The sequence below is a fragment of the Pituophis catenifer genome, unplaced genomic scaffold (genome assembly GCF_029215685.1).
Source record: "Pituophis catenifer annectens isolate HBS135680 unplaced genomic scaffold, rPitCat1.0.hap2 SCAF_2, whole genome shotgun sequence".
Taxonomy (NCBI): domain Eukaryota; kingdom Metazoa; phylum Chordata; class Lepidosauria; order Squamata; family Colubridae; genus Pituophis; species Pituophis catenifer.
This window is the reverse complement of record NW_027256882.1, coordinates 149,398,831-149,420,136: the sequence shown is the minus strand read 5'-3', so window position 1 is coordinate 149,420,136 and position 21,306 is coordinate 149,398,831. Positions and strand designations below refer to the sequence as shown.

General features: G+C 47.2%; 1 protein-coding gene across 1 annotated transcript in view; it reads right to left on the bottom strand.

Annotated features, from left to right (window-relative positions):
- Positions 1-21,306, bottom strand: part of KCNH3 (potassium voltage-gated channel subfamily H member 3) — an 87,410-nt gene that overhangs the window by 24,235 nt on the left and 41,869 nt on the right. The window contains exons 2-4 of the mRNA XM_070937763.1: positions 21,062-21,295; positions 13,647-13,781; positions 1,047-1,177 (exon numbers count right to left, since the gene is read on the bottom strand). Of these exons, the coding sequence (XP_070793864.1) occupies positions 1,047-1,177; positions 13,647-13,781; positions 21,062-21,295 (500 nt within the window). The remainder of the gene's footprint in view (positions 1-1,046; positions 1,178-13,646; positions 13,782-21,061; positions 21,296-21,306) is intronic.

Sequence of the window (21,306 nt, the reverse complement as noted above, 5' to 3'; positions counted from 1 at the left end):
TGACAGAGCAACATCAAGTCTAGTGTCCTTCAAGATCCACGATTTTCTTTTTCTCAGGTTATGAGAAAAGGTCTCAGGTTATGGGAGCGACGTGGCGCTCCCATGTGACCCCCCTCCTGCGCGAGCTGCACTGGCTCCCGGTGGTCTTCCGGGTGCGCTTCAAGGTTTTGGTTACCACCTTTAGAGCGCTCCATGGCATCGGCCCGGGGTATTTACAAGACCACCTTCTGCTACCAATAGCCTCTCACCGACCAGTATGCTCCCATAGAGAGGGGCTCCTCAGTGTGCCGTCGGCCAAACAGTGTCGACTGGCGGCCCCCAGGGGGAGAGCCTTCTCTGTGGGGGCACCTACCATCTGGAACGAGCTCCCCCCAGAGATACGGAGGATCCCGGACCTGCGCACGTTTCGTCGTGCTCTCAAAACTTTTTTATTTCAGCAGGCTGGCCTGGCCTAACTCTCCTCTTTTAAATTTTTAATTCGTGATTTTATAAATTGGGTGTTTTAATCTGTGTTTCGGCCAAAATATTTAATAATTTTAAGGGATTTTTAATATTTGTATTATCTGTATTTTATCTTGGCTGTTCACCGCCCTGAGTCCTTCGGGAGTAGGGCGGTATAGAAATTTGATTAATAAATAAATAAATAATAATAATAAATAAATAGGTGGTTCAAGTTTCCCCATATTCATTTAATCGTGCTGATACATGAAGGCACTTTCATTTTAAGATGTTTTGGAAACGTATTTCCAATGATTCCCCCTCCCCACCCAAGATTGAATAGCTTTTTGTTCCTGGTTTTCGGTATGTATGATCTTATCTCTTAATCTTTGCGACTTAATAAAATATTGCATTTTTTAAAAAAATTTGAATTGTGAACAAAAGGTTTGGAGCAGTGAGTGAAATAGTGTTACATTCCTTCTCCCCTGTGATAAACATTCAGCTCTTCCCCCTCACTCAACAAACTCAGATTCTGTATGGTCTCTTTACTTCTACCCACTAAACCTGTGAAAGTCTGTCCTTCCCTTGGCATTGTCCATACCACGTACCTTGTGGAGTTTGCGTTTTCCTTTGCCCTGCTTCTGGAGATGGCCTGAGAGGTGATAAAGGACAGCCCGGCTTCGCCGACGATTGGCATTGAAGCCTTTAGCTCCAGCTCGGCTGTAACGTCGCCGTCCACCTAGCAAAAGACAAATGCTGGATGGTATTTGGTACATTAGAGCAAGAAGGGTTTGTATCTGCTCTTTCAATATTCTCAATGAGAAAATATCTCAGTATTTGAGTTTTAGAGAAATGTTTTCACCAAGCTTGGAGATGACGTCTATTGTTACAGAACCTTACATATTCAATGCTTATCTTTTAGAGGAAAAGCCTTAACTGCCTTCCTGAGAAAATACAGAATAACAGGGTTGGAAGGGACTTTGGAGGTCTTCTAGTGCAACCCCCTGCTCAGGCAAGAAACCCTATACTGTTCCAGACAAGTGACTGTCCAGTTTCTTCTTCAAAATCTCCAGTGATGAAGCACCTATAACTTCCGGAGGCAAGCTGTTCCACTGATTACTGTCCACTGTCACCTTCCGGTTGGACTATTGTAATGCTCTCTACATGGGGCTCCCCTTGAAGAGCACTCGGAGGCTCCAACTGGTCCAGAATGCGGCCGCGCGGGTGGTTATGGGCGCAACCCGTTGTGCCCATGTGACACCCCTCCTGCACGAGCTGCACTGGCTCCCAGTGGTCTTCCGGGTGCGATTCAAGGTGTTGGTTACCACCTTTAAAGCGCTCCATGGCATAGGACCCGGGTACCTCCGAGACTGACTTCTGCCACCAATAGCCTCCCACCGACCAGTCCATTCCCACAGAAAGGGTCTCCTCAGGGTGCCGTCAGCCAAGTTATGTCGGCTGGCGACGCCCAGGGGGAGGGCCTTCTCTGTGGGAGCCCCAGCCCTGTGGAACGAACTGCCCCCGGAAATTCGTAAGATCTCCGACCTCCGGGTGTTTCGCTGCGCATTGAAGACCCTGTTGTTCCGCCAGGCCGGACTATCAACACAATAGTTTTAAATTGGGGTATTTAAATTTATTGGGGTTTTAAATTTGAGCCACTTTATTTAATTATTTTAAATTTTATATTGTTGTTTTGTCTGTGTTTTTAAATTGGCTGTACACCACCCTGAGTCCTTCGGGAGAAGGGCGGTATAGAAATAAAATTATTATTATTATTATTATTATTATTATTATTATTATTATTATTATTATTATTATTATTATTATTATTATTATTAATTGTTCTCACCATCAAGAATTTTTTCTTTAATTCTAGGTTGGCTCTCTCTTTGTTAAGCTTCCATCTGTTACTACTTGTTTTGTCTTCAGATGCTTTGGAGAATACGTGACCCCCTCCTCTCTGTGGCAGCCCCTCAAATATTGGAAGACTGCTATTGTGTCACCCCTGGTCCTTCTCTTCTTTGGACTAGACGAGACATTCCCAGTTCCTGCAACCGTTCATTGCATTTCATCAATATATATCTGATCATTAACATGACCAGGAAACTGGTCATAATGAGAAAGTAAGATATACAGTAGTACTATAGATGCCACTTCAGAAGAAATGTCTTAAATTTAATTACCTTCACTACAAAAGAATTGGAGCCTGAGAGTTAGCTTCTTCTTATTTTTGGATACTATCCTAAATGTTATTGTTGTCTTACATCAGCAGAAATATAATTGGAGAAAAAGCCCTTGCTTATTTTTATTTATTTATTATTATTTTTTTGGATTTTGAGTGCCTTTGAAATTCCTTCTCTGTCAAAAATTCTGTGTTCTCTTGCATGCCCTTCTTTCTGGGCCCACTTTCTGCTCTGGCATGAATACCCCTTTTTTGTTGTTGTTGATTTGTGATAATCCTTCACAAGCAACAAATGGGCATCTTTCACAGACAAAGGGTTGTCAGGAATCTCCTCTAGGAGAGCAGCTCTTCAGAGCTAGCAGAGGCAATTGGCTGTGTATCTATCTATTCTTCATGTGGCATCATGCTCAAGATAATAAAATAGAGTACAGGTAGTCCTCGATTTACAACCACAATTGAACCCAAAATTTCTGTTGTTAAGTGAGCCATTTGTTAAGCGAATCTTGCTTCATTTTGCAACCTTTCTCGCCTCAGTTGTTAAGTGAATCACTGCAGCTGATAAGTTACCAACACGTTTGTTAAGTGAATCTGGCTTCCTCATTGACTTTGCTTGTGAGAAGGTCGCAAAAGGGGATCACATGACCTTGGGACACAGCAACAGTCATAAATATGAACCAAATGCCAAGCACCTGAATTTTGATCACATGACCATGGGGATGCTGGAACGGCCATAACTGTGAAAAACGGTCAGAAGTCACTTTTTTCACTGCTATTGTAACTTTGAACGGTCACTAAACGAACTGTTTGTAAGCTGAGGACTACCTGTACTTTGCACATGCATCTCCAAATCTGGGAGAAGAAAAGGAGCATCCCCTACACACCATAAATCTATTGCAAAATTGTGCATCACAAGTGCAATTTAGAGGCTCAAACCAAGGGATTACTTGGAAGACCCAGACAAAGGCCTCAACTCAATGATAGAGGTTTTTTTTAAATTCTGAGGATAGAGAGCCCAAACTTCAAAACTTTACCTCTGGCAGATAAACAGCTGGGAAAATTCCTGTCCCATGCCCAAGAGGGACATGGCCAGCCAATACAAAATAGGCTCCACCAACCTCTTGGTCAGAAAGATGAAAGTCCATTATTCAGAGATACAGGTAGTTCTCTATTTATAAGCAATTGTTTAGCGACCATTTGATGTTACAATGGCACTGAAAAAAGTGATTTACGCCTGGTCCTCAGATTTACGACCCTTGCAGCAGCCCCATGGTCATGTGATCCAAATTTAGGCATTTGGCAACCGGTGTTATTTATGTCATGTGATTGCCGTTTTGCAACCTTCCCAGCCAGCTTCCAACAAGCAAAGTCAATGGAAGAAGTTTGATTCGTTTAAGACAGTGTGATTCACTTAACAACTGCAATGACTCGCTTAACAACCGTGGCAAAAAAGGCCATAAAACTGGGCACGACTCAATTACTGTGGTGCTTTCAATGGAACTTCTGATTCTAGTTATGGTTGTAAGACAAGGACTACTAGTACACAACTTAAGAGCCAGAGTTGTGTACGGTCTACACTTTAGCCTTTATAGCCCCTCCAAAAGTTGCTATTGAACTTTTCCACTTCATGAGACAACCTTGTGTCTATGCATCAGGAATGATTAAAGCGAGGGGGAATTAAAGACTAATTAAATGTAATGGAAATGATTTGATATGTACACTCTGTTACATCAAATGTAATTCTTGTCTTAGCTTCATGCTATGACACTTAGTTCTGGAACTGGGTATGTCTAGTTTAATGAAAAGAAGGACTAGGGGTGACATGATAACAGTGTTCCAGTATCTCAGGGGCTGCCACAAAGAAGTGGGAGGCAAGCTATTCTCCAAAGCCCCCGAGGGCAGGACAAGAAGCAATGGACAGAAACTAATCAAGGAGGGAAGCAACTTAGAACTAAGGAGAAATTTCCCGACAGAACAATTAATCAGTGGAACATCTTGCCTCCAGAAGTTGTAAATGCTCCAACATTGGAAGTTTTTAAGAAGAGATTGAACAAACAATTGTCTGAAATGGTATAGGGTTTCCTGCCTGAGCAGGGGGTTGGACTAGAAGATCTCCAAGGTCCCTTCCAACTCCGTTCTGTTCTATTCTATTCTATTCTATTCTATTCTATTCTATTCTATTCTATTCTATTCTATTCTATTCTATTCTATTCTATTCTATTCCATTCTATTCCATTCCATTCCATTCCATTCCATTCCATTCTATTCTTTCACTTTCTAGGCCTGGATCTACACACTTTTTCAAATTATGCCCTAAACCAACCTCTCCAAGGCTATGGGAGCCCTCAGTCATAAATATGTCCCACAATCCTGCAGCAGTCCACCCCATCTGGAGGACCACCAGAGGAGTGGTGAGGCTGTGCATTTCACCTGGTGATCAGTGCCTGATACAGTATTATATAGTTTTCTAGGTACCATACCTACATATGAGATATCAATGAAGTGACTTTGTCACTTCTTAGAGCATGCATCCCTAGCCAAAATAATATTGCATGATTTTTATTGCATGATTCTAATTATGTGCAGTCATACAACAACCAAAAATATGAAGCCACACAGTTTGCACATGCTTCCAAAAGGGCTTTGCAGGCAGGTTGCTGGGGGTTTTCCATAGATTTTTTTCCCCCTGCCTGCTAGTTTCTGTCCATGACCATCATGGATTTTTTTTTTTTTGATGCCAGGTGAGCAACACATTCCCTGAACTTGTTTTCACCCTGTTCTAATTGAAAACGACTTAAGTGAATATAACAGTTTCCATAAATGAGACAATATAGGGTCTGGAATAGGAAGTAAGAGCCATGTCCCCAAAACACTGCTTTGCAGAGCAAAAGTAAAAGATCCTATAAAAACTAAGGAAAAGGAAAAAGAAAAATGGAAATAGATGGAAGGAGCAGAATTTATTTATTTATAAAATTTATTGGTAGCCCATCTTACCATAGGGCTGTGATGGCAAACCTATGGCATGCGTGCCAGAGGTGGCACGTAGCGCCCTCTCTGTGCACGTGAGCTGTCACCCCAATTCAGCTGTTCCGCGCATGTGTGCACACCTCCCACAGGCCAGCTGGTCTTCGGTTGTCTGCCAGGCATGCGTGGGGGGTGGGGTGCATGCAGGGCACACCTGCACATGTGCAGAAGGGAGAAGCGCATGTGGGGGGCATGCATGCACAGGGGGTGGGGCATATGTGGGTCTGCCTGCACATGAACAGGAGGCAGGTGCATGCGCAGGGGGTGGGGCGCATGCACGGGAGGAGCCCGCACATTGCATTTTGGGAGTTCGGCCACCTCCTGCCAGCCAGCTGGTTGCGCCTCCTGCCAGCCAGCTGGTCTTTGGGTCTCTGCCGTGCATGTACAGGGGTGGGGCGCATGCGGGGGCGTGAGAGTATGTGAGGGCAGGGCACGTGCAGGGAGCCGCGTGTGCATGCGGGGGGCTCATGCGGGGGGCTGCGTGCACATGCATGTGGGGGTGGGGCGCATGCATGGGGTGGGGTGTATGCGCGGGAGGCATTGTATTTTGGGGGTTCGGGCACCTGTGCACGCATTCACACACTTGCACACGCGCTTTGGGCACTTGGTCCGAAAAAGGTTAGCCATCACTGCCATAGGGTAACTGTGGGTGGCTTACAGTTACATAAAATCTAAAACATAAAAAGTTAAATTCAAACATTAAAACCAAGGACACATGGGGGAGGGCAGGAGCGGAGGGGGGGAGGGGGATCTGCTATTACTCAATCAACCACCTCCATTGCGCCGTTCCCCCACTGGGGCCACAAGCTGACTTGCAAAGCCACATCTTTAGGCCCTTATGAAAGGATAGGAAGATTTGGGCCAACCTCACATGGGGGGACAAGATGTTCCAGAGGGCAGGAGCAACAGCAGAGAAGGCCCTCCTTCTGGGCCCCGACATCCAGAATAATTGGGTTGATGGGACCAATAGCATGCTTCCTCTGCCAGCATGAGTGGTATAGGCCCATCCCAGCGGGGTGAATAGTAACCTTCAAGTAGCCTGGACCCATGCCCTGAAGGGCTTTAAAGCAGTGGTGAAATGTAAAATTTGTTACAAATTTGTAATTTGTTCTGTGGGCATGGCTTGGTGGTGGTGGTAATATGACTGAGTGGGCGAGGCCAACTTTTCTTTTTTAACTTTTAAAACCATTTTTTCTACAACTTCTTCAGCTGAAGAAGTTGTACAAAAAATGCTTTTAAAGCCTCTGACGATCCCAGCTGACTTGCCTGATCGGCAGAGGCTTTTTTTTTCCTTTTAAAAACATTTTTTCTATAACCTCTTCAGCCAAAGAGGTTGTAGAAAAAATGCTTTTAAAAGACTCTGATGATCCCAGCTGAGCCGCGTGATCATCAGAGGCTTTTTTTTTACTTTTAAAAGCATTTTTTCGGCCAAAGAGGTTGTAGAAAAAATGCTTTTAAAAATTTTAAAAAAAAGCCTCTGATGATTGTGCGGCTCAGCTGTGCAATGGAGGGGGGCAGGGATTTTTGCTACCGATTCTCCAAACCACCCGCCTCCATCGCTACTGGATTGGGCGATCCGGTCTGAACCAGGAGCATGTCACCCCTACTTTAAAGGTGATCACCAAGACCTTGAATTGCACCCAGAAGCAAACTGGTAACCAATGCAGCTTATGAATCAGTGGTGTCACAGGGGCCATTCTTGGGGGCCCCAAATTACCCGAGCTGCCGTACTCTGTACCAGCTGTAGCTTCCGAATAGTCTTCAAGGGCAACCCCATGTAGAGCATATTACAGTAGTCCACTTGCGAGATGACTAGGGACCGAACCACTGAGTGAATACACATGCAGCTTAGAGAGGCAAAAATCAATACAGTTAGTCCTTGACTTAGGACACACCATTGGGACTGGAATTTGGATTGCTAAGTGATGTGTTTGTTAAGCTGTGTGCGACTGAACCCAATTTTACCATCATTTCTACCACAATTGTTAGGAGAATCACAGTGATCGTTGAGATCATTAAAATAATTCATGTTATTGTTAAGCAAATCTTTCTTCCGCAAGTGACTTTGCTTGTTGGAAGGCAGTTGGAAAGGTTGCAAATTGTGATCATGGGGCCATAAAACACGGCAATTGTCATAAATGTGAGCCTCCTGCCAGCCACGCCTCTGAATTGCGATCACTTGGCCGTGGCCATGGGGGTGATGCGATGGTTGTAACTTCAAGGATGGGTCCTAAGTTACTTTTTCCAAAGCCTTTGGGAACTTCAAACCATTGTTAATGAATAGTTGTAAGCCGAGAGCTTCCTCCAAGGGCCACTGTAGTCCTGCAGTTGTAAGGACAATCTGACGATGAATATTATGCTTCATTTGGTCCTGAGATGAAAGCAGGCAGCTAATGACTGGTGAAATCACAGCAGGATTTCTAATTGTCAGGGTACAGGATTCTGATCTCTGTATAATTCTTTAGTCTTACAGTGATTGCCCAAAACACACAGAACATACACACATGGTCAACATGTTCAGCATGCTGAGATCAGGGGTGGGTTCTAAATTTTTTTACTACCGGTTCTGTGGGCGTGGCTTATTTTGTGGGCATGGCTTGGGGGGGTAATGTGACTGGGTGGGCGTCGCCAACTTTTTTTTTTTAACTTTTAAAACCATTTTTTCTACAACCTTAAGAGGTTGCAGAAAAAAATGCTTTTAAAAGCCTCTGACGATCAGGCAACTCAGCTGGGATCCCCAGAGGCTTTTAAAGGCATTTTTTTTCTACAACCTCTTCAGCCGAAAAGGCTGTAGAAAAAATGTTTTTAAAAGTTTTTTTTAAAAAAAGCCTCTGATGAGGTGGGTGGGGTAAGTGAGCGGCGACCGGGCTGGGGACCGGTTTGGGGGTGTGGCCAGCCAATGTTATTACCGGTTCTCCGAACTACTACAAATTTTTACTACCGGTTCTTGCGAACCGATGAGAATCGGGAGCAACCCACCACTGGCTGAGATGCTCCTTATTTATTCCATAAATCTTACTGCTAAAATTGTATTAGTGGTATGTTTGCTTGGAACATCCATACCAGGGGTGAAATGCTCCCGGTTCGGACTGACTCGGGCGAGTAGGTAGCGATGGCGGCGGGCAGTTCGGAGAACTGGTAGCAAAAATCCCTGCCCCTGCCCCCCATGCCCAGCTGAGCCATGCGATCATCAGAGCCTTTTTTTTCTTTTAAATGGCTCTGACTAGCCAAACTCTGACGATCCCAGCTGAGTTGCCTGCTAATCAGGCAACTCAGCTTGGATCGCCAGAGCCATGTAAAAGAAAAAAACTTTTTTCCTTTTAAATGGCTCGTAGCAAAAATCCCTCCCCCACTCAGCTTGCTTACCTTAGCTGCTGGTCGCAACGCCTTGCTGTAACCCCTGCAATCCAATGCATCAGCAAGCAACTGAATCTCCCTACCTGCAATCAAGCAGGCAGGGAGTTGTGGACTTCAACTCCCAGAATTCCTCAGTCAGCAAAGCAAAGCTGGCTGAGGAATTCTGGGAGTTGAACTCTACAAGTCTTAAAGTTGCCAAGGTTGGAGACCCCTGTTCTATTGGGTAAGTTTTTTTCCCCTTTGGGAGCTTTAAAAAAATAGTTAATTGGGTTTTTTTTAGTTGTTCTTTTTTTAAACCTAGCCATTTAAAGTTTAGGAAGTTTTAAATTTAGCTGCTTTTATATAAAAATAAAATAAAATAAAATAATATTTGTGCAGCTTTCTGAGATTTAGTGTGTTTCTGTAGTGTTTCACTCTAACTACATAAACACACAAAATCTCACAAAGCTGTATGTGGAATTTTGTGTGTGTAAAGTGTGAAAGTTGGTTTTTTGGGCGTTTTGTGGCTGTGTGAGGTTCCTGCTTGTTGCAGGGGCCATTTTGGGTCTAGCACAGCTGCTTTTACATTGCGGGTGAGCCAGTTGTTGGGCCCAGAGGGGGGTGTCCCTCTGACTGAATTGTGCCCACCAGGCTTCCGGGTGCTGCACCAGCCAAGGGCCCAGGGGAGGGGAGGGGAGTGGCGGTGATTATTAGGGAGGTCTTTAGTCCGCGGGAGGTCACTGCTCCGAAGATTGACGGATGTGAGGCCCTCCTCATGAGGTGGGGCCCGTACGGCCAGTTGGGCTTGTTGATTGCGTACCTGTCTCTCAGCTGCGTATCAACAGCCCTGCCCGGGCTACTCGACGCCCTCTCGGGACTGGTGGTGGAGTTTCCCAGACTTATTGTTCTGGGGGACTTCAATCTGCCATCTCTGGGTGTGGCGTCGGGGGCAGCTCAGGAGTTCATGGCTTCCATGGCAGCTATGGACCTGACTCAGATTATTCAGGGCCCGACTCATGGGGGGGGGGCACACGTCCGATATTGTTTTTGTCTTGGAGCAGTGGTGAGTGGGGCTCGGTGGGGGATCGCCTTTGATTTATCCCCTGTCATGGACCGACCACTATCTCCTTCGGCTAGGCTTCCGCTACACCGCCCCTCCTCGCTGGGAGGCAGAATCGACCATCTGATTCCGCCCCAGGCGCCTGATGGACCCTGAGAGGTTCCAGACGGAGCTTGGGATGATCCCTCTCTCTCTCTCCCATGCCCCGGCCACGACCCTGGTGGAGGCCTGGGAAGAGGCTGCTGCCGGGGCTCTGGACCAGGTCATTCCTTTGCGGCCTCTGACTTGTCGCAGACCCCGGTTGGCTCCCTGGTTTACTGAGGAGCTCCGGGGGATGAAGCGGTGTAGACGAGGCCTAGAGAGCTGTTGGAGAGCCAGTCGTTCCGAATCTGACCGATTTCAGTTAAGGTCGGCCACATGGGCCTACCTGGTGGAGTTGGCGGCGGCAAAGCGCCACTACTTCACCGATGTCATCGTGTCCACAGAGAATTGTCCGGCTGCCCTGTTCAAGGTGTCCCGCTCACTCTTAAATCAGAGGTTGAGGGAAGACCCTTTACAGGGACGAGCCGAGTAGTTTGGTCAGCACCTGTCGGACAAAATCGCTCAGATTCGGGACGGCCTGGACTCTGACTGGACAGAGTCAGATGGGGGTGAGACAGCGGGTCTTGTGCTTTGGGAAGAGTTTGACTCTGTTACCCCCAGAGGAAGTGGACAGGATCATGGGGAAGCTGAGTGCGGCCACATGTGTGTTGGACGTGTGTCCCTCCTGGCTGGTTTATTCAGCCCAGGAGGTGACACGAGGCTGAATCCAAGCGGTGATAGCGGCTTCTTTGAGGGAGGGTAACTTCCCAACTGCCTTGAAGGAGGCGGTGGTGAGGCCCCTCCTCAAGAAGCTGGCCTTGGATCCAGCTGTTTTAAGTCATTTTCGTTCAGTCTCCAACCTCCGCTTTTTAGCGAAGGTTGTCAAGAATGTGGTGGCACGTCAGCTCCCGCTGGTCCTGGATGAAGCGGATTACCTTGACCTGTACCAATCGGGTTTCAGGCCCGGGTACAGCACGGAGACGTCATTGGTCACGCTGGTGGATGATCCCTGGAGGGCCCGGGACAGAGGTTATTCCTCTGTTCTGGTCCTATTGGATCTTTCGGCGGCATTTGATACCGTCGACCACGGTATCCTGCTGCGTCGCCTCGAGGGGTTGGGAGTGGGGGGCACTGTTTTACGGTGGTTCTCCTCCTACTTCTCGGGTTGAATGCAAGCGGTGTTGACAGGGAGGCAGAGATCGACCTCAAGGCCCCTCAGTTGTGGGGTGCCCCAGGGGTCGGTCCTCTCGCCCCTCCTGTTCAACATCTATATGAAGCCACTAGGGGAGATCATCTGTAGTTTTGGGGTGAGGTATCATCAGTATGCTGATGATACTCAGCTCTTTATTTCCACCCTGAACCAACCCAGTGATGCCCTCGACGTGATGGCCCGGTGCTTGGAAGCGGTATGGGTCTGGATGGGTAGAAACAGACTGCAACTCAACCCGGCCAAGACCGAGTGGCTGTGGGTACCGGCATCTCAGTACAGGGGAGAGGTGCCATCGCTGACTATAGGAGGTGAAGTTTTGCCCCCGGTAGACAGGGTGCGCAACTTGGGCGTCCTCCTGGATTCACGGTTGAGCTTAGAAGATCATATAACGACTGTGACCAGGGGGGCATTCGCCCAGATACGTCTGGTGCGCCAGTTGCGTCCCTACTTGGACTGAGATGCCCTACGCACAGTTACTCATGTGCTGGTCACCTCACGGATTGACTACTGCAACGCTCTCTACATGGGGCTGCCCTTGAGGACCACTCGGAGGCTTCAGCTGGTGCAAAATGCAGCCACGCGGGTTGTGATGGGAGAATCCCGATACTCCCATGCTACACCTCTCCTGCGCGGCCTGCATTGGTTACTGGTTTCCCTCTGGGTGAGATTCAAAGTGTTGTTGATGACCTATAAAGCCCTACATGGCTTAGGACCAGGATATTTGGCGGACCACCTACAGCCAGCAACGATATCCCATCGCTCGGTTCGCGCCCATAGAGAGGGCCTGCTCAGGGTGCCGTCGGCTGGACAGTGCCAGCTGGCGGCCCCCAGGGGTAGAGCCTTCTCGGTGGGTGCGCCCACCCTCTGGAATCAACTTCTCTTGGAGCTCCGATAAGCGCCTGACCTTTGCACCTTCCGTCGTGAATTAAAAACTTGGCTTTTTAAATCGCTTGACCTGGTCTGATGGGGGGTTTTTAAGGGTTAAATTTTAAATTTTTAGATTTTATTTTGCATTGTGGCTTGTGTTTTTATTATTGTGAGCCTCCCTGAGTCCATTGGGAGATAGGGCGGCATATAAGCCGAATAAAATAAATAAATAAATGGTAGTGGGTTAATCCTATCATGTCCTGAAGCTGAAGGTCTTTTGTTTTGTAGATAGGCTGGCCCAATCTTTCTTATGCGCACAAAATATCTGCAGGTGGGGGGGAGGCTTTTAAGAAAGACTGAGTCTGCTTTGTCTTTAAGAGCATGTTTCTCCATTTCTCCCTTTAGGGAAATATAATATTCTGCCTTTTTAATATTTCCCAAAATATTTCATTCTTCTAGGAGGGGGGCTTCCCACAAACCACTGCTACACCAGAATGATCATTGGGCGGGATATACTAACATTATCAAAAGGGCTCAACTCTGCAAAGGCTGACACTACATGAGTATTAACGGATATCATTTAGAACAATAAAAGAAATCAGTGGGAAAAAAGGGAGAACAGAAAGTGCAACATTTTCACATCATGTTCATACTTTATAAAGAAATGAAGACACCTGAAAATAGACTGAATTAGCTGCATGGACGGCTAATTAATGAAAGCTCAAGTTCCACTAGTAACTTCATATGGTGTTTGGTGAATAATATACAGTGAGATGCCAAAGAACAGCTTTCTGGCAGATCTCCTGTGTCTGTAACAATGCATGACATATCAACAGTTTCATCAGCCTTGAGATGAGGAAGATTCATCTATTAGGGTTCTGTATTCCAATTGGAAAAGGCCTGGATCCCTACCAGCAGACTGAGTCTTCAGCTGTGCTACCATGAGGTCCTACAAGTCTTTCCTTGGCATCTGAAGCAGTTTTATTTACATGCTCTCTTAACTCCATTTCATTTAAGCGCCTCTGAACATTTGTTTGCAGAATGCTTGACTCTCATTTTGAGAACCGTGCGTGGACTAAAAATCACAGGGTGGTAACCAGAAGGAGAGGGAGAAAACACTGTTGCGATCATCATCATCATCATCATCATCATCATCATCATCATCATCATCATCCAACATTTGAAGGAAGGAAGACGTTCCTTATTGATCTCACAATTTCTTGAGGATTCTTAAGCCTCTGTGATCCAGTAACCCACCTCCCAGGTGTGTGGCAATACAACTCCCATCATGCCATAGCCAGCATGTACAATGGAGCGTGGGGGAGTTGTATTCCAAGATCTCAGGAGGCCACGAATTGGTGCCCTCATAGATAAGGTTGCACCCCAGTTTACAAATTTTTCCTTTACTCCACCTCCTCCCCACCACACCTCCATCGCTAGCTTTATCTCACCTCCTTCCTTCCAGTTTTCTGCGGACGCTCTGGTTTTGGTCTCTGTGATGTCTTTGTGGGAGACTAGAAAAAGGGCCACTTCCCCCTTTTCATTCTTGATAGGCACCACATCCAAGAGACACCAGAAAGGGACACCTAAAAGATAAGGAGCCGTGTGAGTTGATGATCCTGGGATGTGGGTCAGGGAATGATCTTCTCCACTGCCATCCCCAGCATCATCTTTTTCTGCTGTTGCAAACTCTTTCTGGAGACCTAGGAAATGGCGGGAAAGAAAAGCAGGTCGGCAACTCTTCACAGAAGGCTCAGTGTAAAAGATGTGGCTTTACTGAGCAAAGAGATTGCTGCTCCCAGGTTCTGAAAATCCCAAATAACGGGGTGCCAGCTTTCCTCCTGCTTTCCTATACTTCCTGTACAAGCAAGGACCACTCTATTCAGACTGGCTTTTGACCATCAAGGTCGCATGTGTTATGCTGTGCTAAATGGGTGATATCTGCACTACTGCATCAGTAGTGGCCAAAATTGTGGAAACCTTTTGGGAAAAGTGTGTTTTCTAAAACTAGCTAATAACACCACTTTTTTTGGAGTAGTACCATAAAATTATATACCAATGGAAAGATAATTTAATCAAGAATGTAATGCAATAACTTTTATGAAGGATTTGCTATTAAAATGGCAGTTACAGTATAAAGAAGAAAAGTCAAACACGCAGAAAAAACCAGACATACAAAAATTATCACGACAGAAAAAAACGAGATATAAAAACATTATCATGTCAGTTAATACTTAGTTGGGTAACCTTTAGCATGAATTACGGCCTTACAATGTCTTCCCATGGAGTGAACTAAGTCTTTGAGTTCTGCAGCTGTTATAATGTGAAACCAAGATTGCTTCTATTAACTGGGTTTTATTGCTGGGTCGCTTCTGACTAGCAAGTTTCTTTAGTCGGCTCCATAGATTTTTCATTTCATTCATTTTTTTCATTTTATTAAATTTGTATACCGCCCTACTCCTGAAGGACTCAGGGTGGTGAACAGCCATAGAATAAAACATATAAATACAAAATTTAAAATAGAATAAAACAAATTAAATAATTTGGCTGAATTTTAAAACCCCAATAATTTAAAACCAAATTTAAAATTTCCATTTAAAAAGGGGAAAAATCTTAGGTCAGGCCAGCTTGATGAAATAAGAACGTCTTGAGCGCGCGACGGAAGGTGCACAGATCCGGGATCCTCCGTATCTCCGGGGGGAGCTCGTTCCAGATAGTAGGTGCCCCCACAGAGAAGGCTCTCCCCCTGGGGGCCACCAGTCAACATTGTTTGGCCGACGGCACCCGGAGGAGCCCCTCTCTATGGGAGCGTACTGGTCGGTGGGAGGCTATTGGTGGTAGCAGGCGGTCCCATAAATAACCAGGTCCTAAGCCATGGAGTGCTCTAAAGGTGATAACCAAAACCTTGAAGCGCACTCGGAAGACCACCGGGAGCCAGTGCAGCTCGCGCAGGAGAGGCGTTACATGGGAGCGCCACGTCGCTCCCATCACCACCCGCGCGGCTGCACTCTACACCAGTTGGAGCCTCCGAGTGCTCCTCAAGGGGAACCCCATGTAGAGAGTGTTACAATAGTCCAGACGGGAGGTGACGAGGGCATGAGTGACCGTGCGTAAGGAATCCAGATCTAGAAAGGGACGCAACTGGCGGATCAGGCGAACCTGATGAAAAATCCTCCTGGTCACGGCCGTCAGGTGCTCTTCTAAAGACAGCCGTGAATCCAGGAGGACACCCAAGTTGCGAGCCCTTTCCATGGGGGCCAATGATTTGCCCCCAATAGTCAGCGATGGCACCAGCTGACTATATCGGGACGTCGGAAACCACAGCCACTCGGTCTTGGATGGGTTGAGCCTGAGCCTGGTTCTCCCCATCCAGATCCGTACGGCCTCCAGGCACCGGGACATCACTTCAAGGGCATCGTTGGGGTGGTCTGGGGTGGAGATGTACAGCTGGGTGTCGTCAGCGTACTGGTGGTACTCCGCCCCAAAACCACGGATGATCACACCCAGCGGCTTTACATAAATGTTGAACAAAAGGGGCGAGAGGACCGATCCTTGTGGCACCCCACATATAAGGGGCCTCGGGTCGACCTCTGCCCCCCTGTCAACACAGACTGTGACTGGTCGGAGAGAAAGGAGGAGAACCACCGTAGTACGGTGCCTCCCACCCCCAACTCTTCCAACCGGTGCAGCATGATATCATGGTCGATGGTATCAAAAGCCACTGAGAGATCTAACAGGACCAGGACAGAGGAGCACCCCCTGTCCCGAGCCCTCCAGAGATCATCCACCAATGCGACCAATGCCGTTTCCGTGCTGTACCCAGGCCTGAAGCCCGACTGGAACAGATCTAGATACGTTGTTTCATCCAGATACTGGGGGAGCTGTCGCGCAACCACACTCTCAACAACCTTCGCCACAAAGCGAAGGTTGGAGACTGGACGATAGTTAGCCAATACTGCCGGGTCCAGGGAAGGCTTCTTGAGGAGAGGTCTCACCACTGCCTCTTTCAAGGCGGCGGGAAAGACACCCTCGCCCAATGAAGCATTTATAATCCCCTGGAGCCAGCCTCGCGTCACCTCCCGGGAAGCCAGCACTAACCAGGAGGGGCACGGGTCCAACAAACATGTGGTCACGTTCAATCTACCCAGAATCCTGTCCACGTCCTCAGGGGTCACAGGATCAAACTCATCCCAGATAACATTCTCAGGACCTGCCTCCGTCATCCCTGCTGGATCTACCCAGTCGGAGTCCAGATCTTCCCGAATCTGAGTGATTTTGTCATACAGATACTGAACAAAATCCTCGGCTCTTCCCTCCAAGGGGTCCTCCCTTGCTTCCTGGTGGAGCAGGGAACGGGTCACCCTAAACAGGGCGGCCGGGCGATTATCTGATGACGCAATAAGAGCAGCGAAATGGGTGCATTTTGCTGCTTTTATCGCCACTAGGTAATTCTTAATATGAGATCTTACCAGTGTCCAGTCAGATTCAGTACGACAGGCCCTCCAACTACTCTCTAGGTGTCTTTTCCGGCGCTTCACCTGAACCAAGGAGCCAGGTGAGATCAGCGCCGGGTCAGAGGCCGCAAAGAGCCTTGGTACTACAGTGGTTTAAAGCACCCTGTTATTAACACAGCTGCCTGCAATTTACTGCTGGTTCGAATCTCTCCAAGGCTCAAGGTTGACTCAGCCTTCCATCCTTTCTAAGGTAGGTTAAATGAGGACCCAGTTTGTGGGGGCAATAAGCTGACTTTGTATAAATATACAAAAGTATGAAGGCTATTGCTTAATGCACTGTAAGCCGCCCTGAGTCTCCGGAGAAGGGCGGCATATAAATCAAATTAAAAAAAAAAAAAAAGGCACAACTCAATCCAGAGCTCCAGCGGCCGCCCTATCCCAGGCGGCCACTAGGTCTCCAGTCAAGGCGTGAGCCAGAACCTCGGGGATTGGCCCAAGCTCCATCTGGAACCTATCAGGTTCCATCAGGCGCCTGGGGCGGTACCATCTTATTGGTTCCACCTCCCTGCGGCAGGGTGCAGCGGTTCGAAGGTCAAGGCGGAGGAGAGAGTGATCCGACCATGACAAGGGCTCGATGACTATATCCCCTATCTTGAAATCACTCAGCCACTGTCCAGAGACAAAAACCAAGTCCAGTGTGTTTCCCCCCATGTGCGTAGGGCCATGAATTAGCTGGTTCAGGTCCATAGCCGTGATGGAAGCCATGAACTCCCGAGCCACCTCAGATGCGTCACCCACGGACGGCAGGTTAAAATCCCCCATGACCATAAGTCTGGGGATATCAACCGCCACCGCGGTGATCACGTTGAGTAGCTCGGGCAGGGCTGCTGCCACGTGGCAGGGAGCCAGGTACGTGATCAGCAAACCCATCTGAACCCCATGCCCCCACTTCACAAGGAGGGTCTCACAGCCGGCTGTCTGAGGAACAGTGGCCTCCCTCGGCCTAAGGCCTTCTCTAATAATAACCGCTACTCCCCCGCCCCTCCCCTGTGACCTCGGCTGATGGAATGCCTGGAAGCCTGGTGGGCACATTTCTACCAGAGGGACCCCTCCCTCCGGGCCCAACCAGGTCTCCGTAATACCCGCCAGGTCTGCTCCCCCCTCCTGAACGAGATCACAGATGAGGGGGGCTTTATTTGCTACGGACCTGGCATTGCACAACATCAGTCAAAGGCCTGGGCCCTGAGGGTCTGTACAACCTGGAGAATGAGTGGAGCCTTGGGGGCCGGAGCACGCTACCGCTCGAAGACAGCGGGTGTGCGCTCCCTTAACATGATATGGCCCCCTGCTCCCGCCATATCTACCCCTCCCACTCACAGTACCGATGGTAAAAACACAATCTGGACAAGCTCGACCCCTCCCCATTACCTCTGGATCCCCTACCCCTTCTGCCGCGCATAGTGGCCAGGCCCGACCCTCCCCTTGGTGGGTTATCCCCCAAACCCACGACCCTAGTTCCAATTTTACCCTCCCCCCCGGGACCCCTTAAAAGTTTAACCAAAAATTTACATTAAAAAACCCTCAACCCCCTCTTCGCAGCATGCCACCTCTCTGGGTTCCAAAACCCGTCATCGAGGTAGGCCCTCGATAACATGGAGGGCCAGACCTGCGAGAGGGGGGAGTCTCGCAGCGCAAGAAGCTCAATGGTTGAGTACATCCACAAAATGGGAAAGGCTGAAGATGGCATCTGGCCAGGGTTCCATAGAGTCTAAAGGTCCTAAAGACAAAGAGGCAGCAACAAAAGCGTGGGTAACTGGACTCCACTATCCTCTCACGACCGTGGGAGGAGTCCCATGCCATTTCGCTAAGTCTAGGGGATGTTCCTCCCAGACATCCTCTCACGATGTCTGGCCAGATGGAATATGCTATGGAGAAGTTCAAAAGCTGTCCCCTCTGATAAGGAATGGCAGTAGTAACCCGGACTCCCTGGGAACCCACTTCAAAGCTGTCCGTTTGTCCTATAGTCCGGGGCATAGATAGAATAAGCCAGTCCAGAAGGCAGAGGTAGATAATAAGCTAATTTCAATTGGGTTAAGGTCTGGGCTATTCCCAGGCCATTCCAGCAGTGGAATATGATTATCTTGAAACTCCCCCCCAAAAAAGTGGTGTTATTAGCCATCAAACCTCCAAAATACACTTTTTCCAAAAGGTTTCCACAATTTTGGCCACTACTGTATGTATTTTTAATACAATGTCTTATTAGCTGATTGAAGCTTTAATCATCATCATAATTGTCACTGTGTGAGCACTTTTGAGCACACTGAGTGCTGCACAGGTAATACCTCTGCTGCGTGAGCTGCATTAAACTGCTTCTGGGGCCAGTTCAAGGTGTTGGTTATCAACTTTAAAAACCTTCATGGCATGGGACCAGGCTACCTGAATAACCATCTTATCCTAATTACATTGATCCAGATAGGCAGAGCAGGTAAGTTACAGACCTATCAGTTCAAGAATTTTGACTGACAGGATCTAGGAAGAAGGTTTCCTCTGTTGTGACCCCTGCCCTATGGAACATCTTGCCCCCTCAGGTGAGGCTGCCCACCCCCACCACACCACCCCCACTCTTCTGGCCTTTGGGAACTGGCATGGGAATCTAATAATGGTATGCAATCTTGGGGATTGCTTGAGGGTGCTTCTTCCATCTTTTTAATTCTGTTTTTTTAACTGTGCCTTTTTATATGGCTTTATAGTTTTCATCTGCAAACCTCTCACTCAGATAGCAAAATAGGCAGTATATAACTTTAACAAATAAAATAAAATTGCATTTTTATCTTTTGTTAGTTGTATTATGACCTGCTTTGATGAGAAGAAAAGCAGGAATTAAACCAAAGAATCAGCATTGAATCTGACTGAAGCTCCTAGAAATAATTCTGGTTTCATTTCTATTGTGTTTTATAGCTGCTGAACTAGAAAAGAAAAATGGGAAATTAATACTATAGATGGAAACAGTGGCAAGATTATTGTATGCACAAAGAAGAACGAAATACCCATGGTAGAAGATAGGATTATAAAATTGATGGAGAAATGGCAAAGCTATCCAATTTGGTCAGGGAAAAATGAGAAAGACTTTAAAAAAAAATATCTGGAAGCCTTAAAAGGACTTTTTGTTGAAATAAGGAAAGAGTGAATTGATGATTTATGGACTTGGGGATTGAAAGGGTTAAAGAGAAAGAGAAACAATAAGATGGCAATTACTTGGTAGAAAAGGGTGGAAGTCGTAACAAAGCTCCTCTTTTCTAACTTTCTATTTTTCTCTTCCTTTTTTTTTCTTTGCACCTTTTTCACTGATTTTTCTTTACCTACTTTATCCTTTTTTCTAAATTTTATTGCTTTAATCGCTTAATTTAATAAATTATTAAGTTTATAAATTTAATAAAATGTGTGTTTGTGTGTAGGTGGGTATATAAATGGACCCACTGCGGTATACATGTTTATTAGTATGGTGATATCCATGTTCCACTTGTTGCCCCAGTGCTGGTATCCGCTTCTCACGGTTATTGAATAAACCTCTCTTCTATCTGTTGGCCTCCTTTACTCATTGGGTAGAGAATTGTTATTCCACAACATGGCACTCACCATCTGCTCTTAAAGCATCTTTGGTGTTCACGCAGAAGTGGGAGGGGTGGTGTGAACAAATCTCAGCATGCATGTAGGTGTGTGACTACGGGCATTCCTAAGCGTGCTAAATAAAATAGCAGTCTCTTTTTCCCCCCCAACTGCTTCCTCCTTGGCAATGGAGAGAGTCACAGATCAAGGATATATAAGGGAGACAGACAATTCAATCCAGGGCACTGGTTTTGGGGTGCAGAGGCTGCCTTTGAGCCGCACACACACACTTTCAGTTGAAACAAAAACCAAGGAGCAGGGGAAAGCTCTGGAAAGCCGCTCCTGTTCATGCTAGACGTGAAGAAAAAATATTGCTCTAAGGCCCACATTCAATGTTCTTCACACTTGAAATGCTTCCAGAAGGATCTCTGCTGCAAGAGGTCCAGATAGAAAAGACAACAAGAGCACTGCGGTTGTGTAGAACAGGGAAGCAGAGCAACGCAACTTGCTTAGCCAGCCTGAGCCACTAACATTCACTTGCTGCATATTATTAAAGATCTTCTTTTCCAGCTAATTTTCTCTCAAGCAATATTCATAACACAAAAACACAGAGACACACACACAAGGGAGGTGGGGGCAGGGGGGCGGGCAGGCAGGCAGGCAGGCAGGCAGGCAGTCAAATAGACAGACTGACAAACTCACTTTCTACATTATCTACTTCAACTTCCATTTTCCACTCCGTGGTACAAACTCTCCCCCAACGGTTCCTTTGCAATTCAAAGTATGTTCTCAGAAACCAGACTCACCACTTTTCCTGTAGAGGATGAGCTCAGCTTTAAATTCCTTGCGCTCATCAAGGGCTTTGCGGATCTGGGTGCGCACCAGCTCACTGGTGTCAGGCCCATAGAGGAAGTTGCAGGCACAGCAACGTTGCATGACCTCAGCCCGGGAGAAGCCGGTCAGTTCACAGAAGCCATCAGAACAGTACACCACTGGGAAAGCTCCCCGGACTTGGGCATTGCCCAGGACAAAATTACTGTCTGAAGAGAAA